General features: G+C 39.3%; 1 protein-coding gene across 2 annotated transcripts in view; it reads left to right on the top strand.

Moving 5' to 3' along the window:
- The first annotated feature begins 233 nt into the window (after positions 1-233).
- The window catches only part of PARP8 (poly(ADP-ribose) polymerase family member 8), a 118288-nt gene continuing 98718 nt past the window's right edge, over positions 234-19803 (top strand). For both annotated transcript variants that reach the window (XM_053931791.1, XM_053931790.1), the window contains exons 1-2: positions 234-362; positions 1083-1137. In XM_053931791.1, the coding sequence (XP_053787766.1) occupies positions 272-362; positions 1083-1137 (146 nt within the window). In that variant the 5' untranslated portion in view covers positions 234-271. The remainder of the gene's footprint in view (positions 363-1082; positions 1138-19803) is intronic.

Below are 19803 nucleotides of genomic sequence, written 5' to 3'. Positions count from 1 at the left end.
TGGATCCGTTGTGAGGAAATTGCCATTCGCCGGCAGCGGCGGCACATCTGGGCGGGCGTATCTGGGCAAACGACGTCGGCTCCCGCCGCCTGCCTCCAACGTCCTCCAACCGGCCGAACGAATCTCACCGGACCGCCGGGAAGGCTCCTGCTCGTCAGCCCCGGGCTCTTTCTTTCGGGCTGAATCTTAAAAAAAGCCTGGCAGCGGGGGGGGGGTGGGGGGGGGGGGTGGAAATAAAGGCTGCTATTTTTTTTCCCCTGGGATTTATTTCATGGGGATGTGTTCAAGACAAGAGAGGATTCAGAAGGATATTGACGTTGTGATCCAAAAGTGCAAGGCGGAGAAGGACTGCCTGTTTGCAGGTGAGTTTGTTCCTGGGAGCCAGGTTGGCGGCGCGGAGGCTCCCGTCGCCGCCGCCGCACCCGCCCCGCTCCCGCCGTGCCCGTGCCCTTCGCCGCCGTTCCCGGCCGCGGGGCCGCTCTCAGATCCCGTCTTCCTCCTCTCCTTCCGAGGGCATATGAGGGCAGAGGATACCGGGCGCCGGCCGGGAAAGGGGCGGGCGGGGTGTAGCGGGGGCGGCATCCCGAGCCGGGGAGCGTAGGGTTGGCCGCGCAGCGCCGGGAGCGTTGGGTGCGGGCCCGTGCCGGGCGCAGCCCGTGGCCGAGCGCGGCTCGGCGGGTTTCGCTACGCGGCTGTTCCCGGGCGGCCGCCCTCGGCGCCTGCCCCGATCCCCGGCCCCAGGCCGGTGGCACACCCAGCCGCAAACGGGGCCCTGTCCGTGCCAGCAGCCCCCGCCGCCCCTGGGGATTCGCGTCGCCCCGGCGGTCCGGTCGCGATAAGCCGTCGCAGGAGCCCGGCTGTCCGCTGCCTGTTGCCGTGTGTGACAATGGAATTCCCTCCCGTTGCCATAGCACCGGCCACTTGTTGCGAGGGGCTGGGGGGGCGATGCTGCATTTCCTCTGGCTCACCCCGACTCCCTTTCCACCGCCCCCGTGTCGGGAGTTGAATGCTGCTCCGTAAAATCTCGGCTACTTCAACCAAAATCAAGACAAGCTGTAATAAAGCAGCTCTTTGTCTTTCAGATTTCAGGTACTCAGACTCCACCTTTACCTTCACCTATATTGGAGGCTCCAAAAGGTACTTTTTTTTTACAGTAATGACTCCGTTTCCTGGTGGCAGTAAAATACAGTGGTTCAATAACGTGCCAGGTTTTTTTGTTTCCTTATCTTTTGCAAGGGTGATTAAATCATCAGCCTACCTGCAAGCGTAAACTAAGGAAGAGGTCTGGAGGGAGGTGATGAGAAAGGTGATCCTAGTCGTCAGAGGCTCGTTCCTCAGAGTCCTGCTCTGTGAAGCTTTATGTCTTTGTTTTTTTTATGTAGAGGTAGAATTCCTGCCATATGTAAACCTAACAGAAACATTGCAAAGGCATCAATGTATGCTGTAAAGTTAATTCATGTTAAAAAGCTGGGGAAAGTTGGGAAAAATGATTGTAATAACAAATAGGCCAAATTTCACATCAGCATTTTACTTCAATTCATGAGAGCCATATCTGGTCCCATGGCAGATGCAAGGCTGTCTACCATTGACCAGATTAAATTCCTGAGACATTAAATGAAATGTCAGTATAACCTAGAAGGCTAAAAAAGTGTTGTATTGAATGTTTAAATATTATTTTTAAGTGGATCCAAGTTTGTGGTTATAAATTGGATTGTACTTGCACACATTTTCAAAATGTATTTCAGCATTTGTTGTGCTTGTCAGTTTTCAAAAGGAAATATATGTAGAAACTTGAACGCATTTTTCTTTCCTGGATTGTTAGTTATCATTTACTTAATAATGTGCTAAAAGTAAATGGTAAGTTGGTCTCTTTTAGCTAGATTTTTAAATTTTGATGTAGTAAGAAGTTTTGCGTTAATTTTTTATTCCTTTTTTTTTTTTTTTTTTTAATAATTCAGTTTCTCTGGTATCTTTGTCAGTTATTTTTCTTTTGCAGGGTACATCACATTAAAGTACTGTATTCTTTCATATTCTTTGCAAGTGAACCTGCTGGAGGCAGCACTCCTACAGCCATCAATGCTCCCTCTGTGCATACTTTGGGATCTGGCTGTAGGACCAGACTCCCAGATGGTCCCCAGGCTCCAGGGTTGCTCAGAAAAATGTTTTCCCACCTCACTACCCTACCACTTTCTACTAAAGGAAAGGACAACTTCTGTCATTTTCAGTGAAGTAGAATATTTCACCCAGTAGCTGAGAACCAATATATTTTTGGGTTCCTCATAGTATACTTTTGCCTTCATTTTTTTTAATACATGCTTTGTTTTGGTGTGGTTTTAAGACAGTTTTGAAAGGGTTGATACTGAAACACAGGCCTCATGTGACATAAGCACCTTAGCATAGGTATGAATTCACAAAACCTTAAAGGTGTGACTGCTGTGTTTAACTGTAATCACTTTTGCAAGCAGGGCCTAGACCTGGTGGGCTAAGGTGATAAGGAGGGGGAAGTATGTTAACTGTCATGAAAGGCAAGAAGAATGCAAAATCTTAAGTTTTGTTTTAATAGATAGAAAAGAGAAGAACATAATCAATAAATCACAGTTATAGCAAAGCATAGTACCAGTTGGATAAATGTGATGAATATGATAGGAGCTATCTACCATGTTTGTAGCCCTAAGATAATGAAACCACAAGTTACGTAAGATCCCAGCCCTTAAAACTGTACCTTTCAGATAAGGAAACAAAAAAGAGCAGATGCCAGAATTGTACAAGTATAAAAGCCTGTGTAAAATGAACCACAATCAGACATGCATATGGAGATGCTAACTCCTGCATGTTCTCTTGGCATCAATAAAGGTGTGCTTTTTTTACAGTACCTGCTGTGGAGTAGATTCCTTTGAATCAATATAGTAAAAACTATTTAACAGAGACACCATTTATCATTTAACTAAAATGATTGAATTTGAAAGTTACTTTGAACTGTTCTCTAAACCAAATATCATAGCAAGGAAAACAGGAAGTTAAACCTGTCTATTGTTTCCATTTTCTGAGCTGAATAAAGTGAAAAGCCTAAGGACATAACTGATGGCAAACAAACTGGTTTATCAATGTTGAAACAAAGTGTTGGCACTTGCTTAATGAGAAACGGAAGAGGGCCTTACTTTCTCCAGCCTTGAATTTTAACAGGGGTCAGCATTTGCTTGGGAAATTGATGACTGAAAAACAGGACCTTGATGATTCAAATAGAATTGAGAAACAATCGTTAGTGCTTACAGAAATTGGTGGAAGTGGGTTGTTACTTAGAGCACACTCAAATTCCACTTTCACATTTTAAGCACATTAAAAAAGCGTCCTTTTAGAGAAGGGTTTTGTGTTCTCTGTGTTCCCTCCTTGTTTGTATTGTGATTTAGGAAGTTGTTCTGTGGTATTCCTAGTGTACAATTGTGTACTGAGTGGCAGGCTTATGGCAGTAAGCTCTCATACATATGAAGTGTGTAAAATGAAAGCTATTCAGAACAAAACTTCAGCTTCTTACATCAAAGGTGTGTGAGTGGTTTCTTCTTAGAGGAGGTTCTTGTGGAGCAGCAGCTGTAGTTCAACGTTTGCAGCATTTGGGCAAGTCTCCAGTACAGGGTCAACAGCAGTGACTTATATATGGTAACAGTTTAGGAGAGGACAAGGTCATCCTGGGACCTTCTTTTTGGCTTTTGGGTATGAGTTTTTTCTTGCTGACAGTGCTGCAGCTGTGCATTTCCTGAGTGGAAACACCATTTTTTGATTTTTGCACTCAGGAGCTGTCCCGAAAGGATATAGCTTCCTTTAGATCATGGTCATGGACTCATCAGCCAATAGGCCCTGTTCAGTTTCTTCAGATACTCAGCCCAATGACTTTTGTTTTTCCAGTCCACAGGAGCACAAGCATTAGAGTAATGGGCAGAGGAGTGGATGTTTGCTGAATGGGTGTTCAAACCATTCTACTCAATGAATAAGAGTAGAAGTGGTGTGTAAGGACAATTACAGTACTTTAGTGCTCATTATTAGCCATGCCTGGAACTAAGAATTTTTCACACTTTGTTTCCTTTAAATGCTTTTTTTAGGTCAGTGTGTAATATGGCCTTGGTTTAGCCATAGTGGTTACATGGAAGAGCAGAAGCTCTTGAAAGAAAGCAATTTGTTTGAGAAGCAGGATTATTTGGCAAATGATGATACTAGCAAGTTAAATATCTCTTTCAGTTTTCCTCAACATAATGTAGTTGCCTCTAGTGCCCATTATGTTTGTTTATCAGTGATCTTAATTTATAAACTCAGAGCTAGATTAACAGTATGTTTGGCTCAGTGTACCACTATTATTTCAGTTATTATGAGGACCTAAGGTTTATTTGTGTTTTTTTTTCTTCAGACTGCTAAGTTTATCTCTGTGAGATTTTTTTTCTTGGGTCCAGCTTCTCAGACATTATCTGATTTTTTCCTTGTTGCTTGGATTGATTTCATAGCCTCTTCCTGCACTTCAGAAATATTGAAGTAGTACATAAGCATGCTTCAGATCCATCCAAATAGATAAGCCTGATACAGAGGACATTTATTATTGCTTATGTGGAGTTAACTTGTAATCCCATAGTAACTTACTAGCAGTTCAGACAATCATTTTAGACTGTATTCCTTAATGCGTTGTGTTCACGCTTCCAAATTATTAGATCTGTTTGTCACTGCAGAGATGCGACCTGTTTCGGGAAGGTTGTAATTAGCAATTTATTAGTAAGAGCACTTCTTTGTGCTTAATGTGGGCACTAAGTAGAGGGCAGATTTTTTATAATTTTTTTTTTCATTGTCAGAAAACAATAAGTAGGTTGGTTTCTTATAAAAAGAGGTGTTCAGTGAGATGTGTGACTGTGCAAGATTTACTCTCCTTTACATCTAGAAGAAAATTTAAAAATTTGTATTTTTTTTTTTGCAGGATCTAAAACAGATATTAAATTGTGAACACGTGGAGCTCTCCATTTTAAAAGAATCTCTGGTTTCCTTTTTCTGTCCCTGTATGAAACACTGTTCCTCCAGAAACCAAGCAGACTGAATAGTTATGCTGATCTGTCATCTTTCAGATAAAAATACATGTTGCCCTGAAGTTGTTTTCAGTTTATATGTCATTTGACATGCTTTACATAGAAGCAGTGCTTGGTTGTCCTGGAGAAAGATATTTTCTCTTTAATATTTTTCCCACCCTGCTCTTTTTTTTTTCTCCTGAGGCTAAACAAGGACATCATATCAGTCCTGAAATACTTCATTCAAATATGTTCTTAACTCATTGGCAGTGAAGGACAATGATGATAAGGTTGTGCATGAGAACTAATAATGAGATCTAATACCGCAGCATTTTGCAACTAGGTAACACCTGAACATACAGTTTAATTTTGCCAGCAAAGTTCTCATCTCCTGTTCATGCAGTGGACTTTTGTTCTGCCTTCTGTACTTCAGCACAGTGATTGTAACAGTGGCAGTTCTGAAAAAGCAAGGAAATTTTGGTCTGAAGTATTTATTTATTTTTGCTTAAAATAATCACAGTTATTATTATCTTATGTGGTTTTCATTTTGAATATTTGGCTTTTTGTATTTTATTCTGGAGGTTATTGTAGTACCAGATGCTCTCACGTAAAATAATGAGTTACTTTCCATTTTACTGTAGTAGTGTAGCATTTCACAGATAGGGAACTGTGCCACTGAAAGAGTGACTAAATTGCTTGTAACTTTATAGCTAGAGATGAAACCACTATCTGAAGTTCTAGCACATTATGTCCACCAGGTATTAAAACCACTTGACAATAAATAGGTGCAGATAATCTTTTTCTCCCCTTTTATGGTATGCTCTATTGCTGCTTCTGTGGATTTATAAAACTGCCTACATGAGAGATTCCATTTGGTGAAGAATTTTGAAATTCTGGTGTAACTCTGATAACACTGAAGTCTTTGGTACACAAAGTTGTAAAGAAAAACATGTTTGGGTTAAATTATACATATCTTAATATTGATGTTCAATTTATGTAAAATATAGGAAAAAAGCGAAAATTGAAAAACGGTTTTTAAACTGAAACATATAATTGTGTCCATCATAAAATACCAAAATGAAACACATTTGTTTGGTTGGTTTTCTTTATTTCCAAAATCCTGTAGTTTAAGATCAACATCTTTTGGATTGGACTCTGTCAGTTTTGTTGCATGGCAGTGTGCTTACAGGCTGTGCAAGGATTGGAAGGGGAAGGTTGTACTGTTCCTTTTAGAAACAGTGGTAGCTTACATAAGATGAAAGTGTTCGTGAAAGTATGACTTACCAAGGTGAGAACTTGATTTTAATGGAATCCATTGCCCTGACTGGTTTTAGTTTAGATGTAATCAGTTTTATGCAGAGCCTAGGAAGGGTAGGTGCAAGCACAGTTCATCTCCTGGTGCTGATGGCTGTGTGTAACTTTGTGTTCAGGTTATTAAGTAGGTAATTACATTCCTAAAATCTACTCTTACAGTAAGAGAGGGGTGAAAATTATATACACCGCTTTTACGTAGCCATCTGTTAATTGCTATTTCAAAATACATGGAAATTTCTATATCTTTCAGTTTAAAATTTCCTGTCAAATATGACTTAACATTTTTTACTGTTACTACACCATTTCCTACACTGTTTCCATGAATGAGAAGTCTGTGGTATGAGATGGGAATCTAGTTTAGCTATAACATGGCAATAATTGTGATTTTAATTTTTTCACTAAAGATTCTGTAGATAAGGCAATGTTGAATACAGCCTTGTGTACTTAAAAATAGCAGTTTTGGGTCAGGCTTTACTAAAACTTCAGTTTCAAAATCTCTCTCTAAGACAAGTGTTTTCCATTCTATAAGCTGCTGTTAATGTACCTTCATTCTAACATTATACTACTTCTGTCTGTGTGTAGTATGTACATGAAACCTATCCATACATTCCTGTAGACGTTTTTTTGGTAAATACTGCAAGAAGTTCAGTAGGTGTGATTTAACAAATTACTCATCCTAGAAAGAGATCTAGTAGAACACAAAAGTAAAAGTGCATCATTAAATCCAATGCTAAAAGGTTGTGAAAAGCAAAATTGCCACTACCATTCTACTCATGGTGTTACTGAGCTTGCCTTATTTTGCTGGGTTTGTGTCTGACAGCTCCTCCTGACCTTGCTAATAAGAAGTCTGTCTGAAATGAACTCTGTTCCCATCATTGCATCATGTAAAAAATGTATACTTCAGGGAGAGCATGGTCTTGTGGAGATCCTGTTCAGGTCTGGTGAAGCAAGTTGCTCTCCTCTTTCAACTGCCTACTGTACCGATACTAAGAGCAACTAATTTAAATTGTGAACCTCTTCCTTTCAGTGAGAAAAATGTGTTTTTAGGCATTTAAATTAATGGTCTAATTTTCAGAAGTGTCAAGCTGCCACACCACATAGCAGTCCTTTTATTAATGTTTAGGACATTTTAAAAACCTGCAATTTTTATTGCAGGTTTTTTTGCCATACAGATGTATGCACTGTTTTATGAATAGTTTTCCAGCACAGAGTTGGGGGGGAGAGCTTGAATGTCTTTAAGGAAAACAATTTCAGTAACTTCTTTCTCTACTTTCATCACATATTTTAACATATTAGTACCTAAAAATAAACCTGTAGGCTGTCACTGCTAAAATGTTAATGTGGTAAGACAAATAAATTTGAAAGCAGAGTTCACTCTGCCAAAATTAATTTAGATCATTTTTCTCTATATTTGGGCTAATGCCATTTCTGCCTTTTCCTGTTAGTCTCTACTAATTTCCCGTATATTTCATTCCTCATAAATAAAGATTTGAAGATACCTATTGGCATATTTTTTTCCATGGATTACTTACTGTGTAGAACATGAATTCTCATTTGAGTCAGAGTCTAACCATTCTTGAGTCAAAACAGTTTCAGCACCTAGAGTGAAAATAAATTTAAACTTGTTGGGAGAGTTCACTTAAAATTAAAACTAGGAAAGGGGTGAAATGTGAGTAAATCTAAAAAAATGTCCAATGTATAATTCTGTTTTGGCATTAAATAAATCCTGTGGAAGAGGACAATTTATGTCCTCCTTGCTACAGGAGGGTGAAGATTTTTACAGGTATTTCATGGAATTTGCCTCATCTGAGGAAAAGGAGCTCCTTTTTAATGATACAAAATTGACTCATAAGGGTAAACTTACTGTCCCATGTAGCAGGAGCTAGAAAGCCTTGCTGAAAGAAGAGAGCCCTAAAAAGGTACAGAATTAACATCTCCTTCCCCTGAGAGTCCTCTGCATGCTCACACAAGTTAGCATCCATCCCACTTCTATGAGAGGAAGAGCAAGAAAGAGCTTTGAGTAAGGAATGGGGGCAGTTGTTTCTTTTACAAGTCAGAGTTCTCCTGGGAGTTTCACATCAGAAATTGTATTCCCCTACTCCTAAGGCATCCAAGTAAGCCATGGTCTTGCATGTGCTCATGCAAGGCAGCAGGCAGAAAACAGCCTTGGTCCAGTGCTTTGAGCACCTTTCTGTAGCTTGCTTGAAGGCAGAAGATCTGTGTGAGCCTTCCTTGTCTTCTCATGTCTGTCACAGAAGATGGTAGCATATCCTGGCAATTAGTATGGAATTGAATTGCTCCAAGGGAGAGGTCTGTAATGCTCAGTGGGAGCCTGTCTGGAGCCAGGAATTAAGGGCAAAGAAGAAGCTAAAAGAAACTAGCTAACCCTTCAGATGTTTTCTTCCAGCCTGAAGGCACTGATCAGAAATAAAAAGGGCAACAGCATATCACCTGGATAATGAAATATACTGTTTGCCAAAACAGAGTGCAAAAAATGGTCACATACCATTTGTAGAAAGGAGTATGTAATTAAGAGATAAATTCCTTTCAGATTGTGTAGCATTCTGCATGTCATCTTGTGCAGGTTGCTATCTTCAAATCTTGTTGCTTTAAGTAAGTGTTCCATTTTAAGCTTTTATAGAAGAATTTTTTCACATTAAGAGCCAAGCTAGAAGACAGCATTGTTTTGCACCATTAAGCTGTCATGTTTTTACCCAAAAAGGTGTAAGGTTTGTGACAGACACAGGTCGCTTTCAAGTAGAAAAAATAGGCTATGGATTAGACACAGTATTTCAGGTCATTAGCTTTTCAGCAAATTACATTTTTTTTTTTTTTGTGTGTGTGTATAATCATTCATTCTTGCTTGTTCTTAATGCTGAAAACATCATGGATAGGGAATTCTCACCCTAGAATATTCACACATACATACAGTAAAATATTAAAATAATTAGGATGCTTTTCTGTCTGTCTGGAGTTGATAAAGGTGTTGAAACTAGGAAGCATTTCATTGTAATAAAAGTACCTGTTGTTAGTCAACTTCTTATCTGATATACAGCTCTGAGTCTAGTTCTGCTGATGTGGTAAGACTCACTTGTGTGCACAGTGATACTGCTGAATATTTGATTTCATGCTGACTACTCATAGTGAACAGCAATTTGAGTGATTTTTTTCATCTGAGTGGGGGAAATTTTGAAGACTAGGGTTCTGTTTTCTGTCATCTTTGCAGATGTTTTCTCCTTTTTGAATACTTTTGTGTATGGTTGGGGAGCTGCAATCTATCCATGGGAAAAAGACTCGGTTTCATGCATGCTTACCAGGTTGCTGATGTTACTGAGGTCATGGACAGATGGCCAGTTTTCAAACTCATGCTCCTCATCTGTTTTTCTAGCCTTAGCATCTGAAAACCTGGTTGTCACAGAGCCATCCTTTAAGAATGCAATCTGCTGGGCCACATGAAAAGCTTCTTTACCTGTCATTCAGTCAGAATCAGTATCAATTCTTAAACTGAGTCTGAAAATGGTTCAAGATATTTTTGTAGGTATAACCCATTAGTTGAAAAAGAAATGATGATTTCTTCTCAAAGACAATTCGGTGAAAAAAAACTAAAAGGATCATTCTGATTTTTTCTATATTTAAACGGTGTGAAATCTGATCATTTCAATATATATTTTTGCAAAACAGTGGAAACATAGGAAAAAAAAAGTTTTACAGTATTTCAGACAAAAAAAAAAGGTGGCATTCAGGTATTAAAAACTTCTGGAAGGCATACTTGGTTTATGCCATAGTGCAGCAGTTATGGGCACTATCAACAGCCTTCTGTTACAGACATGGACTTATATAAAATAGCTTACTGTTTTGATGCAGTTTTATGAATATTACATGAGCTCTTTCATACATGGTTGTACCTGTAGTAGAGTTACAGCTGAAAACTGAACATAACAAATTATACTCTTTTAAGAAAGTATAATGTTAAAGAACTATTTTGCTGTGAAGACTTTTAACTATTCTGTAGAAGATAGCTTGTCAGACTTGGCATAAAATTTCAATACTAGGATTTTGTAGGCCCATGCTGAAGAAGGACTACTGTTTTCTCAATGGGTGACAAGAATCGTGAAATTGGATATTTTGCTGTGTAAATGTGTAATCACTTACAATTCCATGTTTTAGCCGTTGCATTTTATTTGTTCATTTTGGTATTCTATTTTTAAATTATGAGTTATGAGTGATTCTAATACTTCTTTGGTTTTAGCTAGATATAGTGAATTAGAAGAACTGCATTCTCCCTGTGAATCACAGATGAGGAAGAAGCAAGTACAGGGAGACTCCAGGCTCTTTTTGTACCTGAATTTACATCTCACTCATAAACATTTACTTGTTATGGATTGTCCCTCTTGTGATGAATAATTGCTTATTATGCTGTTTCTATGTTTAATTATCAATGATTAGATATTAAAAAAATATTATTTTGCTAAAATATATGCCTTTATTTAAGACATGAAGAAACACATTCATTCTGCAGTTCAGCAGAAAACTGACCTTTGCCAAGGGCAGCAAACACAAAGAGATATGTTGGGTAAATATATATCTTCTATATCTAGCTCTGTCCGGCTTCAAGGCAGACATGGATGTGTGGAAGATGCTGGCCTCCCAGGGGGCTGCTAAGGATTAGGCATTTGCTGTCCATGAAGAGAACAGGAGTTGTAGTTAAATGAGTCAGGATAAAAGTTACAAAAGCTATTGGTTTTGTGGAGCACATAAATTTATCACCATTTGGGGTCAAGAAAAGCTGGCTACATTCTTTACTTATTTCACCTGTTAGAAAGTCGTGATCAGCCAGCAGCACAGTGAGTTAAGTCTTTGACTGGAAGACCACTGTGAAAGGTGGCATATGTGTCTTGTGCGGTATGGCAACTAAAGCACATTTCCAGCATATCTCAGTATGTGTAAGTTGCAGAACTTTTGACATAAGTACTAAGCAGATCATCATAAATTGCTGGCATTAATGAACATTTTGTCCTTGTTGCTGCTTACAACATATTCCTGTCTTTATTTTGTCCCAAGTTAACTTCTCTGTCCCAACAACTTCTCTGTTGTACTTTTTGTGATGTAACATTATTACCATATTCTCAGCTAATTTAAATTGACAAATTGCCATGGAATTTGGTGAAGTCATGCCAATTTACAGCATTGCGGACCTGTCTATAATTATATTCTTCTTGTTAAGGAAGTGTAAATAGAGCAAAGTGAAATACAAATGTTATCTGCTTTGCTTTCTAAAAGGAAAAGTTTAGTATATGCATGATTAGTTTCATACCAAAGTGGAATTACACATTATTTGTGTTTGCATTTTAGGTGACAAGTAAGGACAAAGTGCATCGAGGCTGATAAAGTGAGATACAAAGTATGATTTTTAGGAATGGCTTGTATTGAAGTGAGGAGGACCAAAATGGTGCAGAGATGCCTGAAGTGATAGGGACTTGAGATGTTCTCCCACATAGCAAACAAGTGTTCTCAGCAGTGTGGCATTTGGGTCTCAGGTTTGCATGTGGTGCAACTTGTAGGCAAAGGCCAAGACACCACAGTGGTCTCTTTTTGTTTTCAGTGCTAAGCTGAGTTTGGTGAAGTACTGACCAGTTTGTTTGTAATGTTGGTGGTCCCACGGGATACCTCTGGCACAAGAAAGACCTTATCCCACAGAAAACACCACCTCTACGCATCCCCTTGGGCAATAATGATGACCTCAGTCTGCAGCAGTTAGAGAAAGTTTGACACCAACTCTGGCTAGTTTAATTTTGTCTGTGCCACTGGGGAGCATAATCTCCTTGCAATTGTCTTCCTATTTTTTTCCCAACTTGTCATTTTCCACCTTCTTTCTTACAGCCTGTTGTTTTCCAGAAGTGCTGTGCGTACTGATTTATCCTGACAAAAACTTCTGGTGATTGTGTTTGTATTGTTGAATACAGACATGAATTGTTGAAGCAGACATGAAACATTTGGTGTTACACAAATGTGCCATAAAGGTTAAGAGTATGGAGCAGTTCTAGACCACACATCTCCTAGTTCTTTTCAGTCTAGATAAAGATTCTGAAACACTTGTTTCAATTCTTCAGATGTTTCACCAGAAAAATGGATGGATGTGTTTGTTGCTGTGTGGCTAGGAAAAAAAAAATCCCCCAGAAATCACTACTGAAATAATTGCAGCTGCTGCCTCAGTTGTTTGCTCATTTAGGTTTAAAAGTCCTTTTAAGCTGGGGTGTTTTTGTGATTTCTGTTGCACCTAAGTAATTCTAAACTTACTTAGATGTTCGTAAATGGTGTGTATTTCAGATCTTTAACTGTAGATGCTGCACAGGTGTAAGAGTAAATTTTAGCTTAAACCAGTAGAAGTTGCATGCTCTTAGCATGATAGAAAATGTAAAATAGAGTGATAAAGGAAATAAACCCAATGTTGCCTATGTGGTTTTTCAATCTTCATATTATAGACTCCTTATGCTTAACAAGCAGCCTCTGTAGACCTTTGTGAGTCTCTTTCCAGTAACTATTTTTAAATTCTGTTCCCCTAAATAAAGGAAATTCGATATTTTGATCAGTAACAATGCATGGTTCATTAGGTACATGGTGGTTTTAATTATCACTTTGGACACTGAGGGTGCTCACTCACAGTACTCACTTTGGCGATCATGACAGTGTTCTTTTCATGTATTTGGTCAGTAACAGGACTGCTTGATTGTGACTTTTTACTCTCTGTAATGTTTGATCTTTTCCTTGGTTGGATTCTGCTTTAATTTATAATAGTATATTTAATTTATAATAGTATAAGTCACAGATGAATTACTTGTCCTGTTAGTGGAGTCCTGATAGTAGAGTTTCACTAGTGTGAACTGGACACCTTGGGTATGTCTGTGATTTCTTTAAGGGTCAGGCTTGAAAACCAGGTTTGCCTGTTGTGCAGATCACCAGCCCCAAAGGCAGAGTGTGGATGAGGTGTGCCCTCCACACACAGGACCTGTAGTGCCCGGGAAATCTGCTGTGGGGGTGTACCAGTAAGTACAGCTGGAGGGGTGAGCCATGGACCGTGCCCTGCACAGCCATGGAAATGGTAGGAGTGGGAGACTCTTGTGTGTGCACTTTGCCCAAAGGCTGTTCTGTCGCACCTTCGTTAGTGCACTGGCATCCACCTGTAGTGACGGTCCTTTTCAGAGCTTTAAGAGCAGGACAGAGAACCGCCCCAGTTGAGCTTTCCTGTCTGTGGGATAGAGCCTGGCAGTCTGCCGTGGGAGACTGCACTTCCAAAAGGCTGCTCTCCTCCACTCCCAGGGCAAGTGGGACTGGAGGACTAGTGGCAGGGTGACAGACAGCAAAACCCTGCAGGCCAGTTTGATGGAAGTCAGGTCAAGTAAAATAAACAATTAACTTCTAAGAAATTACAGTGGGGCTGGGGGAAACATTTTGTTGTCAGCAAAAAGCGTGCCAGGCTAATAGAAGGAATTCTGTAAGTTCAGTATCAGTGAAATCTGGGAAGAAAGGAGTTGAAGGATCACAGACCTTTTTTATTGCCTCTGCTTCCCAGAGGTCTCGTAGTCCTTCAAGCATAAAATATTTGCTACTGAAGAGGAAATACACAGAAAGCATCTCTTTGCCATTGTTAATCTTATGCGATAATCTAGCATGAACCAACCTGCAGCATATGCAGCCACTCCAAACTATATCCAGTGTGTGCACACACGTTGATTTTTGGCAAATGGTGTCAGCTTTCTTGTTAGCATTCTGTCCTTTCTCAGAGGATTTACAGATCTGAATACATCTGAGCTCTTCATAATAAGTTTTTTTCCCCTTTCATTTTCTTTCTCATTCAAATCTGTGTGTTTTTTAAAATACACGTGCAAATGAGTTTTGCCCTTCATTTCCCTGCTAAGTTGTCCCAGTGGCCCTGAGGCTGGCAGAGGTTCTGCAACATTGCTTAATGTGTTGCTAATATGTGACTGAAGGTGAGAGATCCTTGTCACAGGAAGAGGTTCACTGTTTCTTTTTCGTTGCTGCTACGGTTGCATGAAGGACTACAGAAGCAAAATCAGGAGGAAGTAGGGCAAAGAAAGATCACAGGTCGATATTCAGTTCTGTTACACCAGTTTAAGGTGCAAGCCTGCCTGTGTAGCAAAGGCGTCTTTATTAAAGAGATTGTGTTACACAGCAAAGACAGAGTAAGATGTACTTTCCTCTACAATTAATGCACATTAAAAGACAGTAAGGACAATGAAAATATCTGTTTTCTCATTATCTGTTTACCTCTTATTTTCTTTGAGTTTTTTAAAAATTTATCTTTAATGGCAGTGAATAATTCTGGCAAGAGTTTAAAGCCAGATGTATTACGCACTATAGCAGTGTTATTTCCTTATTGCCAGGTTTTGTATTATTTTAATCTGAAGGGCTGAACATGACTAATACCCCACTTTATTCAAATTTTCTATCTAAAATTCAAAAAGTAATATTTTATGCACCTGACTGATGTGTATTCAAGGCTCAGATAGATAAAACAGTTGAGCTGTTCTACCCCTAATATCCTGAAGTTCCTTGTTGGGAGCAGCCCATAGCTTTGTAGTGGCACAATATGCCAGTGATGGGGACATTAGCTGCTACTGGCTGAGTGAGAATCCTTTACAGCTCTCAAACTTCAGTGATTTCAATGTCTAATGATTGCAATATGCTTATGATGAATTAACTGCATAATATGCTGTACTGAAAAAATGCTTGGTAGGTGAGGTGAAGGCTGAGTGGGCTGGGGTGATGTTGGGACTTTCCTACCTAGATTGTTTCAGTTTTGAAGTCAATTGGTCAGAACTGCTGAGGTTTTTATTATTGTACTTGATAAGTTTCAGGAGATTATCACAGAAACATTTTCATTTTGCTGCTGATCAGTATGTTGACTGAAACAGAATATATAAAAGGTTTCTTCATTTAGCCTGATCCTCTCCACCTCTGGACTATGAAAGGAAACTGATGAGATGACATAAGCTTAACTAAAGAGAAAGCACAGTTTAGTTTCTTTTATCGTAATTTTTTACCTTTACTATTCCATTTTTTCAGTCAAAGTTTATTGGAGCAATTGAGGAAAATATTTAACTTCTGGCCAAATTTAATTTAGAAGTAATCCCATTTATAGTTCAAATTGCTTTGATTATTTCTGTAGCTGCAATCATCTGCATAAAGTTGAAGTAATGATACTGGCTTTATTTACACTCCAATAACTTAACCCAGTGTATCTATCTGTGTATCTTGGTCATCTATCTAGCTAACCACCCCCCTGCCCCACCTTATGTTTAAGCATAATACTCAAGATTCTCTCTGATTTCTTAATATAATTTTCATTAAGATTAACCATATCACATGGTCAATGTCATCAATAGCATTTTGAGAAATTCAGTTTGCATTATTTCATAATCAGCTGCTTCACAGTTACATTTAGTAAAGTGGCAAATGAGCCTGCAGAGGTGTCTTACAAAACAGCATGGTAGAAACATTCATCTTTTAAAATAAAATCTAGAACTTCATTTTCCACTGACAGTGAAAATGGATGAACTTGCCAAGCAAGTGCCCCTGTACTAGTAAGAAGACAGTGGAGCATTTGGGTCAGAGAAGCTTACACTTGTTAGTCTTTTGAATAATTTGCAAAGTAACTTACTCAGGTCTTACAGCACCTATCTCATAAGGTGTACTGGCCTTTCTCTGTTTTCCTGTGCACTGGAGCTGACAGTATGGGGGCCCAGCTCTGGGTGGGACTGTCGGGGTGCTGAGGAGAGGCTTTGCAAAGTTGTCCAGTAGGAAGAACTGCCAGACTCGTGTCAGGAGTTGCACCCAGGGAATTTAGGTATTTGGCTCCTGTCTACAGTCATGTAGCATTAGGTATCTATGCAGGCCCTTTTTGTTTCAAAATATGACTAAATGTTTCATTGTAGTGGTTGCCCTCCATTCAGTGGTGTATGATCCTGATCTGTTCCCAGGGTAGAGGTGTCAGGGGGCTCAACTGTGAGACAGCACAATCCAGCCCCACAATTAGGCTGTACCAGCATGAAAATAGAGCCTAAAAATTTCTTAAAACCTCTGCATTGTCAAGTCCTTTCTCATTTTTTACCTTTTACATTTTCTAAACTTTGGTGTCAGGATCCTAAATCCTTTTGTAAGGATTTTTGAATGTGACTAATTGTGCAGGGCTGCTTGGATGCTGGCAGCTTGGATAAATGCTTTGGAGCAGCAACAGGTGCTTGGTGGAGATGGCTGGTTAGGAATGGAGATGTGAAAGACTTTTTAATGAGCATTCAGTCTTTTGTCTTCTGGGTCATCTAAAGAGTCACTGTTGGTGAAGTGAAATCCAGCTGAGTCAGTCGACATAGGTTCCTGTATTTTTCAATTGGATTTTGCTCTAAATCCCTCTTTTAATGCAAAGCAGTTGAGAGATTCATGCCTTACTGTGGTGTTTTGAGTAAAATTACAGTGCATGTCCAGCATACTCTCTGTGTGAGATTCAGGTGCCACTAAATTGTGACATCAGGCCTTTGACATTTTAAGATATATTTCACAGATCACAGAATTTTCTGGGTTGAAAGGGACAACCCATAAACATGGTAGAAACATGCTTGATCCACAAGGATCATCAAGTCCAGCTCATAAGTGAATGGCCCATATGGGGATTGAACCCACAACCTCGGTGTATTTAATAATTAAAGAAAAATAACACTTGATTTATTCCCCCCCCCCAGACCAGTAAAGTCTGTGCATTGTGATCTCATTCTACAGCTTCACCTCAGGCTGCCTTGGTACAGTGTGGTTTATAACATGTTTCTGCTCTTGTGTGTTGTCCTTCTCTGATGGTATGTTTTAAAAAGGTTAGAGATAATGGAGGAGAAGGTCTGGATGAACTTGTCTTTCACAGCTGGGTATTGCACTGATGACATAACATAGTTTATGAACTTAAGCATCTATACTGTATGAATGCATATAGGTGCATTCAGGTATTTGAAATTATGTTTAAAGTGCTGTCTAATGGAATGTGGAAAAGTGACATACCATTGCATCAGCATGAATGTCTGTGGATCTCGATGAGAAGTGCTGTTCTACCAATTTTAAAACAATATGACTATGCAAGTCTTGTCCTAATGCAGCTTTGGTGAATGTCTCATGGCTCAGTGAATGCTGTTGTCTCATTACAAAATCTACAGATAAAAAGGTTTGGTGACCTTAGGGGGTGTCCCTGGCTTTACTGGAGTGCTTTGGGATGTTTCAGGAATAATGATCTTTCATTGCCTCAGTCCAGCCTCACATGTTTTGGCAGCTAGTCAGATTGGAAATCTGACTTGGGAGCATAGCTCAGACTAGACACACTAAGATCAGTGCTCAGGTGGGTGTGCTGGAGCTGCCTTACTGATTGGGAGCCAGGTATGGGTGCCCAGAAGGGGTTAATCAGGAGACAGCACTGGAGAAACTGAGGGAACTGAAGATGGCTGGCTATTAGTAGAAAGGGCAGGGGGAGAGACAAGGAGATAAACATATGATTTGGAAGGGGAAATGGAAAGATAGGTGTGAGAGCTTGAGTCAGAGAGAAAATGACACCAGTATGAGCACGTGAAGATGGTGTCTCAGAGAAAAAGAAAAGTAACACTCTTGAGAAAAAAGGAATGTATTATATTCTAAGGAAATATAACATTCCTTATTGATAGGCTAGGAATAAAGAGAAGAATAAACTTTGATGCTTTAGGGAGAAAATGGACTACACAACAACAAAATAGAGTAAAAATCAGACTCTGTAACTGCATACGTATTCAGTGCTGCTCTGTAGATATGACAGGTTTTATCAGTATATATTATGGAGAGAAGTCAGTATGGATAGATACCTGGAACATCATCTTTCTCTTAATATCATGTTCTTGATCTAAAGCTTGAGGTCTCCTGATCTGGCAAATAAGTATATATTTTTTTCATGTGGGTAAAAAAATAGGTCTTAATTAGTCTCATTCTTAGAAATAATTGGCCCATTTTAGATTTTACTTTTTTTTAAAAAGAAAACTAAAGATAATCTGTTGGAGGAAGTGCCCCCCAAACATTACAGTTTGATAAAATCTTAGGATATTTTTAATGGTGGCCATGATCAGATTCAAAATTGGATTTAAATTAATTTGTGTCCCTATAACTTGTAAGTATGATTGCAAACTGTAATATAATCACTAGATCTAACTAACTGAACTAACATTTTTGTTTCAGACGAACAAATTAAAATTGAGTTAATTATACAAAGCCATTTGAGTGTATATAGTGTAGGTTTCTTATTAAAATATTTTACTTTCTTGTCTTCAGTCTGAAAACAAAATACTTTCATATTGGCACACATAAAGTTGAAGCATTTTTAATGTTTGTAACATCTGTCAGTGGGATTTTAAATAAGGATTGTAATCCAGATTCACATAAATTTACTCATATAACAGGTTACTGCAGGGAATGATCAGATAAGGGTTCTCAACGAGGCCTGAAGTGATGCCTTAGGATTTTAGCTTTTATATTTTTCATATATTTGTTATGCTCCAATTCTTTAGTGGATAACACTGAAATCCATATAGAGTGTTAGCTGCTGCTTTCCCATTTTGGTCAGACAAAACAGTTCCTCTCTAGACCTGGGAATCAAGGACACCTCACTGTCTCAAGCCCCAAAAAATGTAAACAAAAATGAGCTGGGAGGGGGAGCAAACTTAGGGTAAATGACTTCATTACCCGAAGTTGTAATGGGAAGATTAACCCTCAATATGCAAATGGACCAAACTTATAAAAGTCTGAAAACCTGTGACCGATCATCCATTTTTGGGTGTAGCCCCTGCGTGGGCTTTGTCTGCCCTAAATGTACATGAAGGCCCTTCAGTAAGTATTACTGCTTTTTATTATCTTAATTTTGTCTGGTTTCTGTTTTTAGGTGGTCCCAAAAAGGCACCAGCAGTAGTACATGGGGACTATAGTGAGCCACAGTGGGGTGTAGGTCTGTTCCTGGTCTGTTATATGTATTTTAAAAGAAGCTATCACAGTGTTCCAAAAGTAACACCTGAAACAAGACTGCTTATCACTGAAAAGATGTTATTCTGAATGGTTTTCAAAGTTTCTTCAAAGCTGAAAGTGCACGGTTGTTCTCGGACCTGCATGAATTAAAATGGAGAAGGGAGATGAGAAAAGCACATCTGGATGTATTTGAAATTTTACATAAATACTTGAAGTGCTTCTGTATGATAAGCTGCTATATGAAATCCAAGTTCACAGCATATACTGTTAGGAGCTGCTTCCTTTTGCTGTCCCAGTGAATACCATGTGGCAGCTCAGCCCCACAGGGCACTACCAGTCACTTGCTGGCCCCAGCCAGAGTGACTTGGGGTGACATGCTGGCTGTGCCCTCCCCTAGACTCTTGCCCACCCCCACCCTTTA

The sequence above is a fragment of the Vidua chalybeata genome, chromosome Z (assembly GCF_026979565.1).
Source record: "Vidua chalybeata isolate OUT-0048 chromosome Z, bVidCha1 merged haplotype, whole genome shotgun sequence".
NCBI classification, from domain to species: domain Eukaryota; kingdom Metazoa; phylum Chordata; class Aves; order Passeriformes; family Viduidae; genus Vidua; species Vidua chalybeata.
This window is presented reverse-complemented; position numbering and strand designations above follow the sequence as displayed.